A 14,295-nucleotide genomic window follows, 5' to 3' on the forward strand; every position below is an offset into this window, starting at 1 on the left:
AGTTGTCAACCGCCAGTGACCTGAGGGAGGGAGAGGAGAAAGGACTCCCAGGGCAGTTAAAAGACATTTGAACTGCGCGTACGCACAATCAGCCCTTAATTCCCTTCGGTTATTCAGCTCAGGCCTGACCTCATTTGACCCCGACGCCCCAGACCCACTCGCCTAGGGCATAGTGGCTTCCGGTTGCGGGGTGCGCACCTGAGGGGGCGTGGCCGCTGCCCGGAGGCCAGGCACGAAGGAGTTAATCAGAGGCCCGGCTCAGCCCCGCCCCCGGCAGGCCGCGGAGCCTGAGCCCCAGCGGCGAAGCGGAGCGGCCGCCGCCCGCCCGCCCGCCCGCCTCCGCCTGCGGGGAGCCTGCCCGCCTGCCCGCCTGCCCGCCGGCGCCCGGGAGCGCCATCTCCACCGCCCGGCCCAGGCCCAGGCCCAGGCCCTGCGCAGAGCGGAGCGGAGCGGCGTCCACCAGGGCCCAGCTAGCCGGCGAGGCGGGGGCGGGCCCAGGATCTTCGGCGAATCTTCTATTCTCTAGGGCGGGAGCGGGAGCGGGAACCCGGGCGCCCCTGATCCGTCTGGGCCCGCTCCCATGGCGAGCGCGGCCTGCCCGGGGCCCGGGGATCCTGCCATGTGAGGCAGGCCCCGGCCTGGGGGCCCGGCCATGGCCGGGGAACGGCCCCCACTACGGGGCCCTGGGCCCGGGCCTGGAGAGGCGCCGGGGGAGGGGCCCCCGGGGCCGGGGGGAGCGGGAGGAGGCCCGGGCCGGGGCCGCCCCTCCTCCTACCGGGCTCTCCGCAGCGCCGTGTCCAGCCTGGCACGCGTGGACGATTTCCACTGCGCCGAGAAGATCGGGGCCGGCTTCTTCTCTGAGGTCTACAAGGTAGGACCAACAGAGAGGGCAGAGGGGCGGGACCGAGCCTCAGACGCGAGGCTGGAACTAGGGGCCTGGACCCTGGCAGTGTTCCCGACCTGCGCGGGACTAGCCATCCGTTACCGCCCGCAGGTTCGGCACCGACAGTCAGGGCAAGTCATGGTGCTGAAAATGAACAGGCTCCCCAGTAACCGGGGAAACACGCTACGGGAGGTGCAGCTGATGAACCGGCTTCGGCACCCCAACATCCTAAGGTGAGCGGGCCCCAGCCGCTTGCTGTGAAGCTTGCTGGGGGGAGGGGAAAGATCCCGCGGGAAAAGTGGGAACTGTGGAGAGGCCGAGGCTCTTACAGCCTACCCTATCTTTCCCAACCTCCTCCAGGTTCATGGGGGTCTGCGTGCACCAAGGGCAGCTGCACGCTCTTACAGAGGTGAGGATGGGCCAAGAAGCGGGGGGGGGACCCCCTCACCACCAAGGGGAGAGGGTGTCAGCAGCCCCGTGCATCTGCAGAGGAGTAGTGGGAGGCGGAAGGACCCAGGGGAAGCTTCCCAGAACATCCGTTTAGGCAAACCACAAATAAAAGGCGTCAGCTGGTCCCATCCTTGCTACTCTTTAGAAGGGTGCTGTCCAACAACAGATCTTTCTGCAGTGATAAAAATGTTCTGTATCTGTGCGGTCCAAAACCATAGCCACTAGCCACAAGTTCCTGAGGAGCACTGGAAATGTGATTAGTGTGACAGGAACTGAATGCAATGGCACCACACTCCAGTACTCTTGCCTGGAAAATCCTATGGATGGAGGAGCCTGGTAGGCTGCAGTCCATGGGGTCGCTAAGAGTCGGATATGACTGAGCGACTTAACTTTCACTTTTCACTTTCATGCATTGGAGAAGGAAATGGCAACCCACTCCAGTGTTCTTGCCTGGAGAATCCCAGGGACGGGGGAGCCTGGTGGGCTGCCGTCTATGGGGTCGCACAGAGTCGGACATGACTGAAGTGACTTAGCAGTAGCAATAATTTAAGTAGATGTTCATGTATGGGTCCGGACTGCCTTAGGACATGAATGAGGGACCCTAGAGCACAGACTCACCCTACTGACTTTGTGATACTCCTGAGTGTCCCCAGGCTTAAAAGTGGGAGACCTAGAGAACAGACTGAAACTTTGATATTCGTTCCCCTTCTCCTCCCATGTCCCAGTATATGAACGGGGGGACCCTGGAACAGCTGCTCAGCTCCCCCGAGCCCCTATCCTGGCCTGTCAGGCTCCGCCTGGCTTTGGACATCGCCCGTGGCCTGCGGTACCTGCATGCCAAAGGGGTGTTCCACCGAGACCTCACATCCAAGGTAGGCGGGCCAGGTGGGTGGAGGCATGAAAGGGGATTTGAGAGTCATTAGATTGTAACAGCCCATGGATACTGGAAAGTGGATAACAGGCAACATTAGGATGTTGGGGTAGCAAGACATTGGAGTATGGGGGTCTGGGATGAGGGGGAGTGCTCTGAGGGACTGAGAACCATTCTGTTTAAACCAAGAGATGGGTGATGCTGCAAGATTGGGGTACATTGGAGAACTGGGAGATCAGAGGAAGATGGGGTTATTCTGGAATGACAGGTCTTTGAGGTGCATAGTGGGAGATCAGAGAACAGAAGGTGATGGGTATGCGGGGATGCTATATGTATATGTCAGAACTGTCTGATCCGACGGGAAGACCGAGGCTTCACAGCTGTTGTGGGTGACTTCGGGCTGGCTGAAAAGATTCCTGTGTATAGGTGAGGTGAATGCCCCATCCCCCTAAACCTCCCAGAAGGCCCTTATCTAAGCAAAGCCCATAGGCACATTTCCTTTGGGGTGGGGAGTGGGCTGACCTCACCCCCTTTTGTTTGGGAACGGTGTTTGGATGGGATATTCCTGACCACTCTGCCCCTGCAGGGAAGGGGCAAGGAAGGAGCCGTTGGCTGTGGTGGGTTCCCCGTACTGGATGGCTCCAGAGGTGTTGCGAGGCGAGCTGTATGATGAGAAGGTAAGACGTCAACCCTTGAGGTCCCCAAGGCCTTCCAGACACCCTGGAGATTCTCTTGTAAGGCCCCATCCCAAGTTCCTCAGCAGCTCTGTGAGATACTCAGAAGACCCAAGACCTTACCCCTCTTACCCCCTCCAACACACGGCAACTGTCAAGACTCCCGCGAATTCTGACATATTCTGACATGGAACTGTCAGTGCATCCCACTGACATTCTTTCCTACCCCAGGCTGATGTCTTTGCCTTTGGGATTGTCCTCTGTGAGCTCATCGCACGAGTACCTGCAGACCCTGACTACCTACCCCGGACCGAGGTGAGTGATATGCCCAGGTTTAAAAGGATGCACTCCAGACTGGGCAGTTCATAACCACGGAGGGTTCCCAGAAGGTCGAGGCCCTAACTAGGGGCAGCAGGAAAACTGGAGGAAGGCTGACTCGGAGGTGTCTCATCTCTGTCCCCACAGGACTTTGGGCTGGATGTGCCTGCTTTCAGGGCCCTGGTAGGGGGTGACTGCCCGCTGCCTTTCCTGCTCCTGGCCATCCACTGCTGCAGTGTAAGAGCCCCACTCTCCCCGCTGCCCTGCACCCCCGGCCAGCCCAGGCGATGGGAGGAACACTCAGGGACACGCTTTTGGAGCTCTGAGTGAAGCTGCTCGTCTCTCCCTATCAGATGGAACCTCGAACTCGTGCTCCCTTCACTGAAATCACCCAGCACCTGGAGTGGATCCTGGAGCAGCTGCCTGAGCCAGCCTCCCTCCCCCGGGTCCCCCTGACACGTGGTCAGGGTAAGTGAGCACAGCTGAGGTCCTTTTGCTCCTCTCTTCCTTAGAACTCGGAATCATCTGAGGAGACTGAGTGTTTTATTAGTTGAGAAGGCTGGGGGTGGGAGTGTGGTGAGAGGACATCTCTAAGCAGATAGTTTTCTAATTCTAGAGCCTGAGGGAGGGGAACAAGGGAAGAAGAGGTACAGGAGGCTGGCGGGGACATCCCCCTATTTCCAGAGCACCCTTTTCTCAGCTCTGGTCCCACCAGCCTCCCAGTCAGTTTATGAGGCCCTCAGGGAACTCTGATGAGTGCTGAGAACAGTGACCACAGACTTCTCTGTCTACAGGATCTGTTCCAAGAGGGGGTCCCTCTGCCACACTCCCCAGGCCAGACCCCCGGCTCTCCCGAAGCCGGTCAGACCTCTTCCTACCCCCATCGCCAGAATCACCCCCCAACTGGGGGGACAATCTGACTCGAGTCAACCCCTTTTCACTACGGGAAGACCTCAGAGGTGGCAAGATCAAGCTCCTGGACACACCCAGCAAGCCAGTCGCCCCTCTACCCCTTGTACCTCCATCGCTACTGCCCTCCACCCAGCTGCCCCTGGTGACCACTCCGGAGACCTTGGTCCAGCCTGGGACACCTGTCCGCCGCTGCCGCTCGCTACCGTCATCCCCTGAGCTTCCCCGACGTATGGAGACAGCACTGCCAGGTCCTGGCCCTCCTGCTGTGGGCCCCTCAGCCGAAGAGCAGATGGAGTGTGAGGGCAGCAGCCCTGAGCCAGAACCCCCAAGACCAGCCCCGCAGCTGCCCCTGGCCATGGCCGTGGCCACAGACAACTTCATCAGCACCTGTTCTTCAGCCTCTCAGCCCTGGTCCCCTAGATCAGGACCTCCCCTTAACAACAACCCCCCAGCTGTGGTGGTGAACTCCCCGCAAGGCTGGGCAGGGGAGCCCTGGAACCGGGCCCAGCATAGTCTGCCCCGCGCAGCAGCCCTGGAGCGGACAGAACCCTCGCCGCCCCCTTCAGCTCCCCGGGAGCCTGAGGAGGGACTGCCCTGCCCAGGCTGCTGCCTTGGCCCCTTCAGCTTTGGCTTCCTGTCCATGTGCCCCCGCCCCGCACCAGCTGTGGCCCGCTACCGCAACCTGAACTGTGAGGCGGGCAGTCTCCTCTGCCACCGAGGGCACCACACCAAGCCACCCACTCCCAGCCTGCAGCTGCCTGGGGCACGCTCTTAGCAGTGGGGCCTGTGGTCTCTGGCCTCCACCTTGGCCTTCAGGATGCCCCGTGAGGACGGAGAGCACACGCTGGACCGCGCCAGCCCTGCACAGGCTGAGCAGCTCTTGCCCCTGTACAGGGGAGGCTCAACATGGACGCGAGGAACAGAACATTTCCTTTCCAACCCCTGGGCTTGCTCTCCCGTGGGGATCACTGAACCAGACAATGCATTGCTGACACACGAGACTAACACGTGCAAATTATTTAAAGATATTTCAATAAAACTGCCTGGCTGGCTCCGGGCTGCCCCATCCACTCAGCCCGTGCGCCCTCCCCACCCATTCTACTATAAGAGGTTTTGGGGCGGGAGGGCGAAATCTCTTCTAGAAGCTTCTTCCCCGTTCCCTGGGAACAGTCCAGTTTCTGGGACAGGATCTCCAGCAGGCTTGCCTAGAGATGCTGGGCCTGGGTCAGCCCTTGGCGGGGCCCTGTCTGAGCAGAGTGAAGACACACTGGAGGAAGGCAGATCTTAGGACCCGCAGGCTACAGGTTAGGGCTGAAGGGCACAGGCTCCTGTTGTTGAGTACCTGGAGGATTAAAGCATCAGTTAGACCTGGAGGATTAAATCATCAGTGAGCTCCACGCTTGACTGCCACTGAGAATCCTCCTCCAGCTCACCCCACCTCCTCCCCAGCAACCTGGACTGCCGCATCGCCAGCCTCCCTTCAGTTCCAGGCCTTCCCTGCCCAACACTCCCTTCCATAAGCAGACCAAGCCCCTGGAGGCTGTGACATGGCTGCTGCCTCCAGCAACAAGTTTTCCCCCTGCCCTCTGTGTGAGACCCTCTGCCCCCAGGCTCCATGCCTCAGTCCCATCCCCCACACTTACCCAGCTCAGTGCAAAGAGTGGTCCCTGTCTGGAGACCTGAAAGCTGACATCTCACAGATGGAGAGAAGAGGAACGTGACAGGATGAATCTGTCTTTGAGTCCAGATTCGCCCACTTGATTTCTAGCGTGGGACATTTTGGACTGGGATACCTAAAGGGTAGTGAAGTAGCACAGGGTTAAGCTCTGGCCCCTCGTATCCCATCCTCCCTTCTCTTGCCCTGCACAAACCTAACCCAACTCCTAACTCACCCTGCCTGCTGTGTGTGGGAGGGTTCAGGGACAGGTGTCTGGACTCCGACCCAAAGAGGCGCTAGGACCAAGGGAGGGAGAAAATGCCCAAGTTTTCAAAGACAGAAACTTCAGTTAGGTAACTACCGTGCTTCAAGATCCATGGGGTTGGTCCTCAAAGTTACCCCAATTACTTCCTTTCTCACTTCTCTGGGGCAACTCTGGTGCCCCAAGTGGCCTTGACTGAAAAAGTACAACTTCAGTTTGGGTAGCCTTGTCGGCTGTAAAGTTAGACCCGAGGTTCTTCATCAGCTGTAACCCCTAGCTAAATCCTCAACTTATCCCCCTGAGAGAAAAATGACATAGCTCCCAAATTAGTCTTTTTTTTTTTTTTTTTTTTTAAGTAACACATGTGCCAGGGACTGCTGGGTACTGGGGACAGAATACAGAGCATGCCTACCCTGAGAGTTATTAATCAAATAGAAGAAATGGACACATGGGCGATTATAACATCCAAAGTTTTGAAAGGATGACCTGGAGGGAGAGTTCATTACCATGTCTTTACGAAGGTATTATAGAGGATTTTTGTTGCACCAAAGTCCTAACTTACCAACTCTGTTTTGTATGATCAGGCTGCCAGAATGGATTTCTGTGGGCAACCCAGTATTCACCTTGTGGCACCACCTTCCGTAAGTTTCTGATAGAAATCTGAGAAATCTGAAGGGAAATTAAGAGATCAGAGGTGTGTGAGGAGTGCTGGGAAATATTGGAATAGGGGGAGAGAGGGGGTGTCAAGAGGAGGGGAAGGAAATACTAGAGAGACTATGAGCTTCAGCAAGAGGACTGTACCCAACCTTGGTGCATGATATCGCCTCATCAGTGACCATCCCCACACCCTTCAAGTGCCACCCTGCAGATACAAGCTGACCCCTCATTACACATGCATGCATGCATACCCACACGCACATGCTGGGTAAGAATTTCTGCCAGCCTGTGAAGAGTCATTCTGTGGACGGTTCTTGTCACAGGAGCCATTCCCTACGATCCAGTGCACCAGGTATGGAACCTGTCTGCCTGGGAGACCATGAGAGTCAAAGAACCTGTTGAGCAGCCCAGAACTGACCAGAAAGCTGAGATGAGAAACAGGTTAAAGTAAGGATGCCTTGTAAGTTTCAACTCTCATGCCAGCCCTAATCAGTAGGTAGGGCCACCTGGAGCTCTGTGCTGAGAGGCTGCACAGTGCCATCCCTGACTCAGTGACATATGTCCCTTTACCCAACAGAACCCACTACAGTCTTTGAATACGGGTTTGCTTACTGCATATGGATAAGAACTGTCGCTGATTTTGGCCAAATCAGAAGACAGAGATTTACAGTAGCTTTGGCTTTCCATCCAATTTCTCTTAGTAACTGAGATGTAAAAGCAACTCCTCTCATTCTGTATCCATCCCAAGGGACAGCAGGAACCTAAAAAGCAGAAAGAGAGTGACAGCACTGCACTGTCCAGACCCAGGAGGGGGATCTCAACACTCAGCAATCTGGTTGCTAACAATATTCCCTGGAGTGGAACTGATCTGGTCCTTAAACTCTGTAATCTTTTTTTCTTCGACTACCCTGGAAATGCCATACCTGTGCATACTTAGTGAAAGCCTTTGACATTCAACAATTTTACTCCTTAAAAACCGGGGAGGTTTGGATTTCCCTGGTGGCACAGTGGATAAGAATCTGCCTGCCAGTGCAGGGGACATGGGTTCAATCCCTGGTCTGGGAAGATTCTGCATGCCACGGAGCAACTAAGTCCATGCCCTAGAGCCCACAAGCCCTGAGCCCACAACTACTGAGCCCACGTGCTGCAACTACTGAAGCCTGAGAATACCTAGAGCCCATGCCCTGCAACAAGAGAGACACTGCAATGAGAAGCTTATGCGATGAAGAGGAGTCCCTGGTCGCTGCAACTAGAGAAAGCCCACACAGCAATGTAGACCCAGCACAGCCAAAAACCAATCAACCAATCAATTTTTTTCCAATCTGGGAGGCTTATTTGAAAAGGGCTGGTGGTACTATCCCCAGTTCCTGAACAATTGCAGTCTACCCCCCATTTTGGTTAACCTTACCTGGGTCCCCAATAAACAAGTGATCAACAGGCCTCCCATTCATCTCACTGAACTCCCTAATGCATTCCCCAGCGTATATTCAAAACTTCCCCTCATTCCTCAAGCTCCTAGCCACTAGCTTCCCCTCGTCTTCCACAAGTTGACAACCTTGCTTCCTGCTTTCCTGAAGTTGTCAGACACTTGACATGTGAACTCTCGCCATTTTCCTCCCCTCCATCTCAAAATATGTCTCTTTTCTCTCCTCCTGACTATTGGTCAGAAATAAACCTCCCTCTTTCTTTAATATCCGACACCCTAGTCTGTGCTCCTGATCCCAACCCACCTCTCTCTGCTTTGTCCCATCCATCCTACCTCCCCCAAAATCATTCCTTCCCCTCAAATTCCCTCTCTTCTGTCCATATTTTCTCATCCCCACCCAGCTACTCCCTTGAGTTACTGTCCCACAGCAACTTAAAGGAATATAGAAGTCAGTGTGGCCAAATGAACGAGGGTGAGGGGATGAGCGGCACACTGAAAGGTAGGTAGGGGCCATGGGAACCAGATTGAGAATTTTTTATTTTTATGTTATGAGCAAGAGAAAGTCAATGTAAGGTTTTACATTGAGGCATTTTGTTCTCTGACTGTATCCCAAGTGCCTGGGCACAGTGCTGGACACAGAGTATGTATTCCATAACTTTTGATGTAATTAATTAACTGACATGATCTTAACTGGAATGACATGATCAGATTTTTGTTTTTAAAGGATCACCCTGGCTGCAACATGAAAAGTGGATTTGGAGGAGGGATGTTTAGAGAAAACATTCAGCAAGCCGTTGCAGTTAAATGCAAATGGATACACAGAACTGGTGGTGGAAAACAGAGGAAATTCCTCTCTGGCAGAGTAGGGCCATCTGCTGAGAGGGTAGTGGGGTACGGAGAGCTAGTAGTGTGGGGTCCCACCAGACGTTGAGACTCGAGTTTTGTGGCACCAAGCAGAATGACTGCACAGCTTGTCACCCCTGGGTGTAGGCATGTGTGTTCATCCAGAGTTGAGATATTGCCAGTCAGATATACCAGAAGGACACTGGAACCAAGGAGTGAGTGGGGTGGCTGAAGTAAGGGGACAGGCCCTCAAATCAAGATGGGGGGAGAAAGAAGTGAAGACAGGTGATGGCTGATGAGAAGGGAGGAAACAGGGGAGCCAGCAGGTTGAAGGCCTCTGTGAGTTTGAAGAAGTGTGGGGACCCGTTGTGGTCAGAGTGAAGATCTGAGCCGTCCTTTCAGTGGAAGTGTGGTTTGGGTTGCTGAGGTCTAGGTTCAGCTGTGGGGATGGGGGATGGCAGTGGGGGTGGGCAGTACTGGCATGAAAAGTGAGGCTTGTAGAGAGTGAGAAGGTTAAAGAAACCAGGGCTGCAGGTGTCTGTACATAATCTCTTTGTTTAAAGCTTTGGGGGAGTATCCAGATATCCCTGCACTAGACAGAGCCTAACCTCTAGACAACCAGTCCACATGCAGTCCCGTCCGCTCGGGCAGGGGACCCTCCCTCAACCTCAGCCTACTTTGGCAGACCTTCTGTGTGTCCCCCTCCTTCATCCCCACATACTGCTGCACTCCTCCTTTCAAAAGGGATGAGCAATTCCACCCTAGTTCACTGCCCTCCAGGCTCTCTGATAGAGCCTCAGCTGCCTTGCCCCAACTCCAGACTATACCACAACCATCAGTAATTCTTAATCTTTGGGGGAAGCTCAGCTGTAACAAGAATTAAGTAAAGCTATAGTTCCTCTCTCAGAGAAGGCAATGGCAACCCACTCCAGTACTCTTGCCTGGAAAATCCCATGGACGGAGGAGCGTGGTGGGCTGCAGTCCATGGGGTTGCTAAGAGTCGGACATGACTGAGCAACTTCACTTTCACTTTTCACTTTTATGCACTGGAGAAGGAAATGGCAACCCACTCCAGTGTTCTTGTCTGGAGAATCAGGGGAGGGGAGCCTGGTGGGCTGCCGTCTATGGGGTCGCACAGAGTCAGACACAACTGAAGTGACTTAGCAACATAGGTCCTCTCTACAGAAAAACATGTGAACAATCAATTTCACATCCAAATTCAGGGAGTTTCCAGATCCTTGATACTGATATGCCCTGAGCCCTGAGATGAGCCAGATGAGCCCTGAGCTTGCTGTTCTGTATCATTTGCACTGCTGGCTGCCACCCTCTTCTCCCCAAGAGGATCCCACCTTAGAGCTGGATGAAAGTGAAAGTCAGTCGTGTCCAACTCTTTGCCACCCCATGGACTATACAGTCCATGGAATTCTCCAGGCCAGAATACTGGAGTGGGTGGCCTTTCCCTTCTCCAGGGGACCTTCCCAACCCAGGGATCAAACCCTAAATCCAGTAGGTGGCTAGATCCTTCCCCCTGCTGGCCAAGGATGCACAACTCATGTCCATGTCAGCCAGCACTCTGGCTCACCACCCCTTTCCTGAACAACTCAATGGCACCCTAATAGATAGACCCCTCTCTTCAATCCACCCATCATGGCAGGCCCTCCCATCTCTCCTTTCCCAGAGCAGATACCTGGGGTGGAGCACTTGAAGAAGGGTTGTAGCCTTTCCTGCATACTGTTCAGCCTCTGCTCCAAGTTAATCCTCTCTGTCTCCTTATTTCTCAAGGCCTCTTTCGTCTTCTCTCCGTCAGACTGGCAGGCCTGCAACTGCTGTCTGGTAGCCTGGCCAGCCTTCAGTTCCACCTGTAGTGTTTCCTGACTCTGGGCCAGCTTCCTCCTGGATCCCTGCAAATCCTCTTCCCTCTGCCCCAGCTGGGTTATCTTCTGGCTCAGCTGCTGCCTCAGGCTGCTGTTGGTGGCTTCCAGAACCCTGTTCATTTGCTGGAGCTGCCGAGACACCTGCAGATCTGTTTGGCCATAAAGAGAGATTCAGGACATCATCAGCCATGCCCTGGTAACCCGAGGCTTCACCATCAGTCCCTTCTCTGCTTCTTGCAAGTTTGCCCTAACAGGCTGGAACGGAATATAAGCTCTGACCGCCTAAAGCTTCAGGGGGCACTGGGTTAGGTCAGGACAATCTAGGAAGTCACTGCGCTCTGAAAACAGACCTGGCTAGAAATCAGCCCAAGGCTGAGGCTGTGATGGTAGTGACTCCCGCCCTGCTGAGGAAGGGCAGCTGTTGGGCAGAGTCGGGGAGAACGTTGTTCCGGGTAAGTGGAAAACCAGGGGCAGCCATACTCACAGCGCACTCCCAGGCAGGTGGCAGCCACCCCGCACAGCAGGCAGGTGAGGAGCAGGCCCAGAACCAGGTGCCGCATGCAGGCTGCATGGCCTTAGGGAGACAGCGGGTTGGGGTGGGGGGGCGGGGGTGCAGTGAGCCCCACGAAAATTGACAGACCGAGGGGTTGGGGGTAGGGTGGAGATTCGCGGGAAAAAGCATCCCGCGAAGGACGTGCAACACTAGCTGGGCAGCGGGAGGCGCGGGCGGGGCTGGGAGCACCGGGTACTCACACCAGAGAATCCGCCCGGCAGCTGGTGACGTCACGGGGCTCCAGGCAGCTGTTGGCTGCTCCGACTGAGCCCCTGCGGAAGGGAGAGACTCCTGTGAAGGTGGGAAAGCCCAGGAAATGCCCCTTCTTCCCACTCCTACCCCCTCCACCGCGCCGAGACTCCAGTCTGTCCTAAGGTACCTTCGGCCGCCGCTCGGGGCCACCCTTCGCGCTCTCCGGAGCTCCTCATCTCCCCTGGGGCTCCCGTGCCCGTCTTGGGTCTTACCTTATCCTTTCCCCGGGGACCCTCTATAACCCTTCAGGGTCTCCCTTGATCTTTCCCTCTGGGGCCACTCATCTGCCTGCCAAAACCTCCCCAGGAGTGCTCTCCCTTCCTCCCCCTTCCCTCTCTCTCTCCCCTCTCCCTAGGGACTCCCATTTCCCACTGGAGCTCTGCACCCCAACAGGGCTGCCCTGATCCCTCCATAGAGCCCTCACTCCCCGCTGGAAGTTTTATTCTTCCTTGGCTCCCGTGATTGGTCCTCATTCTCTTCCTGAGAACCCCCATCCTTTCTCCAAGGATACTGTCCTCCCAAGAATGCTGTGGACTCCCCCAACTCAAAACATAGCCCCTTACAAACACGCATCCCCCAGGCTCCCCAGACCTGCTTTATCCCGTAATCCAGAGGAGGCCAAGCTTGAGGGTCCTCCTGTGCCTGGAGGCACATTCTCATAGGTGAGTTCACCATCTTCATCAGTCTCTGGGTCTGGAGAGAAGAGGAAAGGTGGGATCAGGATGGGGGTCTGTGGGGTGGGAGTGGGGTCTTGAAGGAGGATGGAGCTGCAGAATCAAGGAGCCACTGCAGCTGCCCTTACCGTGTCCTAGCCGGCTGGAGTTGCTCTTCTTCAGGGGAGCCTTCACAAACCGCAGGTCTGCATAGGTGATGGCCTCAGCCATGGTCCTGGGCACCTCTGCTCCCACTGGTCCCCCTCCTCGTCCACCGCCCCGGGGCTACCCTGCCGCTCTCCCTCTGCCCCCTCCCCTTGACCCCTTCAAACGATGAGGCTCTGTGTTGCCTCTGTGACTGACGGCTTCACGCCTTGCCCTGTGACTTCCAGTCACAAAACAGGAAGATGTGAACCCGTTTCAGATAGATGGGCTCAGTGAAGCAAATGGCATCCCTGAGCCCTGGGCAGAGGGGCAGGGGAGGGGAGACTGAGGCCCAGAGCAGGGGGTCAGGTCTGAGGGGGTCAGAGAGCCAGTACTCAGGCCTGGCCTTGCACCTTGCCTGCGCCCCTCCTTCTTGCATCCCAGACCCGCCTTGACAGTGCTGGACTCCAACAACCCACCCTGGTCACCCGATTTGCCCCACACTCCTCTCCTGGCTACCCAGTCCCTGGGCTTTCTACCTGCAGTCGGAGCTCTTTTATGCTCAACTGACCACAGAGGGTCTCCTAATCACTGCTCCAGGGTGGGGCTCTACCCTCCCATCAGATTGGGGGGTCCTAGTCTGAAGCCCTGGCTCTCCCTCATCCTGGGATTCCCAGCAGATCTGAGTTCCTGCAGGAGACCCCAGTTCGATTCCAGGGTTGGGAAGATCTGCTGGCGAAGGGATAGGTTACCCACTTCAGTATTCTTGGGCCTCCTCGTGATTCAGCTGGTAAAAAAATCTGCTTGCAATGAGGGAGACCTGGGTTCGATCCCTGGGTTGGGACGATTCTCCTGGAGAAGGGAAAGGCTACCTACTCCAGTATTCTGGCCTGGAGAATTCCAAGGACTGTATAGTCCATAGGGTCACAAAGAGTCAGACACGACTGAGCAACTTTCACTTTCACTGAGTTCCCGGAATGGGGTTCCCTTACGTGGTGGGCATTTTCTCTCCATCAGTTTGGGGGGTTTCAGGGTGGTCCTGGCTCCCTTTCTGCTGTCGTCCTACACAGCTGCCAGGAATCCCACACTTGGGGAAATTTTCACTCCAAGCCCTTCCTGGAGATGTGGCAGCACTTTGGAGGACGCAGAGGATCTGGAACCAAATTGCGTCTCCTGTGTAAACACCCCCCAGACTCTTACTCCACAGTCTTTCTCTGGCCTCCTCCACCTTTGGTGCCCTACTGGTCACCCTTGTGGCCCATCCGCCCCTTCCTTGCCCCATCCTGCTTGGCAGCCTATGTGACCCCTGTGTTCTGGTATCAGCTAGATGGAGCAAGCTGAGTCCAGGAGGCAGAAGCTCTGGGACAAGCAGGGCTGGGGGTGAGGGCAAGGGACACCCAGGGACACCCCCGTGTGTGTGCCCACACCACTGACTGTTCATGCATCTTGTTGGGGGTCAAGGAACAGACGGACAAAGGACTTGCATGGGGATGAAGATGGACTGCAGCTTCTCAGAGGGAGAATGGCTGGGTTCTGAGCGGGAAGACTTTGGATCAACCAAGGTTTTACTATCTTCTTAGTTGGGTACTGGCATCTCTCTTACTTTCCTAGTAAAATTCTTCCTTTAAAAATCCCTGCAGGAATTTCCCAGTGGTCCAGTGGTTGAGGAGGCTTCCCAGATAGTGTTAGTGGTAAAGAACTCACCTGCCAATGTAGGAGAGGTAAGAGACTCAGGTTCGATCCCTGAGTCAGGAAGATCCCCTGGAGAAGAAAATGGCAACCCACTCCAGTGTTCTTGCCTGGAGAATCCCATGGACAGAGGAGCCTGGTGGTCTACAGTCCATGGAGTCACAAAGAGTCGGACAC

At 55.6% G+C, this 14,295-nt stretch overlaps 2 protein-coding genes across 6 annotated transcripts; one reads left to right on the plus strand and one right to left on the minus strand.

Annotated features, from left to right (window-relative positions):
• The first annotated feature begins 405 nt into the window (after positions 1-405).
• TESK1 (testis associated actin remodelling kinase 1) lies at positions 406-5,182 on the plus strand. The gene is made up of 10 exons (XM_061426883.1): positions 406-871; positions 995-1,116; positions 1,244-1,292; positions 2,059-2,205; positions 2,548-2,630; positions 2,791-2,881; positions 3,110-3,193; positions 3,344-3,433; positions 3,550-3,664; positions 3,991-5,182. The coding sequence occupies exons 1-10, from the start codon at positions 653-655 to the stop codon at positions 4,881-4,883; spliced, it is 1,893 nt and encodes a 630-aa protein (XP_061282867.1). The 5' UTR covers positions 406-652; the 3' UTR covers positions 4,884-5,182.
• Positions 5,124-13,733, minus strand: CD72 (CD72 molecule). 5 transcript variants are annotated; one of them, XM_061426896.1, is made up of 9 exons: positions 12,435-13,695; positions 12,224-12,325; positions 11,581-11,652; positions 11,312-11,401; positions 10,641-10,976; positions 7,297-7,445; positions 6,590-6,696; positions 5,752-5,901; positions 5,124-5,450 (listed from the first exon to the last, which is right to left on the minus strand). In XM_061426896.1, exons 1-8 carry the CDS (start codon positions 12,514-12,516, stop codon positions 5,757-5,759), a joined length of 1,083 nt encoding a protein of 360 aa, XP_061282880.1. In that variant the 5' UTR covers positions 12,517-13,695; the 3' UTR covers positions 5,124-5,450; positions 5,752-5,756. The 5 variants fall into 5 exon arrangements, 2 of the variants coding, with proteins under 2 accessions (XP_061282880.1, XP_061282881.1); XM_061426897.1 differs by lacking the exon at positions 11,581-11,652 and having other exon boundaries at positions 12,435-13,694; XR_009738281.1 differs by lacking the exons at positions 5,124-5,450; positions 5,752-5,901 and adding an exon at positions 6,946-7,053 and having other exon boundaries at positions 6,609-6,696; positions 12,435-13,715.
• Between the last annotated feature and the right edge of the window lie 562 nt (positions 13,734-14,295).

The sequence above is a fragment of the Bos javanicus genome, chromosome 8 (assembly GCF_032452875.1).
Source record: "Bos javanicus breed banteng chromosome 8, ARS-OSU_banteng_1.0, whole genome shotgun sequence".
In the NCBI taxonomy this organism is placed as follows: Eukaryota; Metazoa; Chordata; class Mammalia; order Artiodactyla; family Bovidae; genus Bos; species Bos javanicus.

Excerpts from the sequence above, each read along its gene's own strand:
- TESK1 (XM_061426883.1), top strand. The coding sequence starts at position 653 with ATGGCCGGGGAACGGCCCCCACTACGGGGCCCTGGGCCCGGGCCTGGA. Across the intron at positions 2,206-2,547 it reads ACCGAGACCTCACATCCAAG|AACTGTCTGATCCGACGGGA; the intron begins GTAGGCGGGCCA and ends TGTATATGTCAG. Across the intron at positions 3,194-3,343 it reads ACTACCTACCCCGGACCGAG|GACTTTGGGCTGGATGTGCC; the intron begins GTGAGTGATATG and ends CTGTCCCCACAG.
- CD72 (XM_061426896.1), bottom strand. The coding sequence starts at position 12,516 with ATGGCTGAGGCCATCACCTATGCAGACCTGCGGTTTGTGAAGGCTCCC. Across the intron at positions 12,326-12,434 it reads CTCCAGCCGGCTAGGACACG|ACCCAGAGACTGATGAAGAT; the intron begins GTAAGGGCAGCT and ends TCTTCTCTCCAG. Across the intron at positions 11,402-11,580 it reads TGCCGGGCGGATTCTCTGGT|GCCATGCAGCCTGCATGCGG; the intron begins GTGAGTACCCGG and ends TGTCTCCCTAAG.